This window comes from Perkinsus marinus, assembly GCF_000006405.1.
Source record: "Perkinsus marinus ATCC 50983 genomic scaffold scf_1104296949362, whole genome shotgun sequence".
NCBI lineage: Eukaryota > Perkinsozoa > Perkinsida > Perkinsidae > Perkinsus > Perkinsus marinus.
The window spans coordinates 1-1119 of record NW_003209933.1 but is presented as its reverse complement, the minus strand read 5'-3'; the positions used below and the strand labels follow the sequence as shown (position 1 = coordinate 1119).

General features: G+C 46.3%; 1 protein-coding gene across 1 annotated transcript; it reads left to right on the top strand.

Annotated features, from left to right (window-relative positions):
• Window positions 1–120: 120 nt before the first annotated feature.
• Pmar_PMAR002271 (histone H4, putative) lies at window positions 121–432 on the top strand (the record flags this gene model as incomplete). Its single annotated transcript, XM_002778463.1, has 1 exon — window positions 121–432. One exon carries the CDS (start codon window positions 121–123, stop codon window positions 430–432), a length of 312 nt encoding a protein of 103 aa, XP_002778509.1.
• Between the last annotated feature and the right edge of the window lie 687 nt (window positions 433–1119).

The window sequence follows — 1119 nt, the reverse complement described above, 5'->3', positions numbered from 1 at the left end:
TTTCTGAGACAGAGCGTTTTGTCACTCTTTTATCAGAAAAATGTGCCCCATCATGGCAGACTGCTTATCCCTCGTACGAAATAAGCAGTAGCAAACAGCAGTAATCTTCTCAAACAAAATATGTCTGGTAGAGGAAAAGGCGGTAAAGGTCTCGGAAAGGGTGGTGCTAAGCGCCATCGCAAAGTCTTGCGCGACAATATCCAGGGAATCACAAAGCCTGCGATTCGCAGACTTGCTCGTCGTGGTGGTGTGAAGCGTATCTCTGGCCTCATTTACGAGGAGACCAGGGGCGTTCTCAAGGTCTTCCTGGAGAGTGTCATCAAGGATACAGTTACCTACACCGAGCACGCGCGCAGGAAGACTGTAACTGCCCTTGATGTTGTTTATGCTCTGAAGCGTCAGGGCAAGACCCTCTACGGCTTCGGAGGTTAGAGAATTCCATCTGCAAATGGCAAGAACAATACCACGGTGTTATTCAACACCATCTTGGGCTCATATCAGATATTTCTCACTTGAATATTATCATTCGGCCAATATCTATCGTAATCGACCCCTAAAACTGTGTGACCCTGCCCTTGATGTTGTTTATGCTCTGAAACGTCAGGGCAAGACCCTTTACGTCTTTGGAGGTTAGAGATTTCCATCTGCAAATGGCAAGTACAATACCACGGTGCTATTCAGCACCATCTTGGGCTCATGTCAGATATTTCTCACTTGAATATTATCATTCGGCCAATATCTATCGTAATCGACCCCTACAACTATGTGATTCTGACTTGACTTTTAGCGATGCCGAATCTACTATTCTCAATTCAGCCGTAATATTAGAACTGCGGGGGAGAGAGTAGTAAGGGCGTGAGGGGCTCGAATGCAGATCAGGTATATCTTCATACTCAATAATCTGATACTACAATGCCCAGTTTGTTATTTGACGATCTTTCCATCAGTTCTTGCGCAGAAAAATGGCAGCCCCTGAGCTTGCACTTACTTTATCTTCATCGTACCCGAGTAATCTTCGTAATGGCTAGAACTAAGCAAACAGCTAGGAAATCCACCGGTGGCAAGGCTCCTCGCAAGCAGCTCGCTTCCAAGGCAGCTCGCAAGTCCACTCCAAGCACT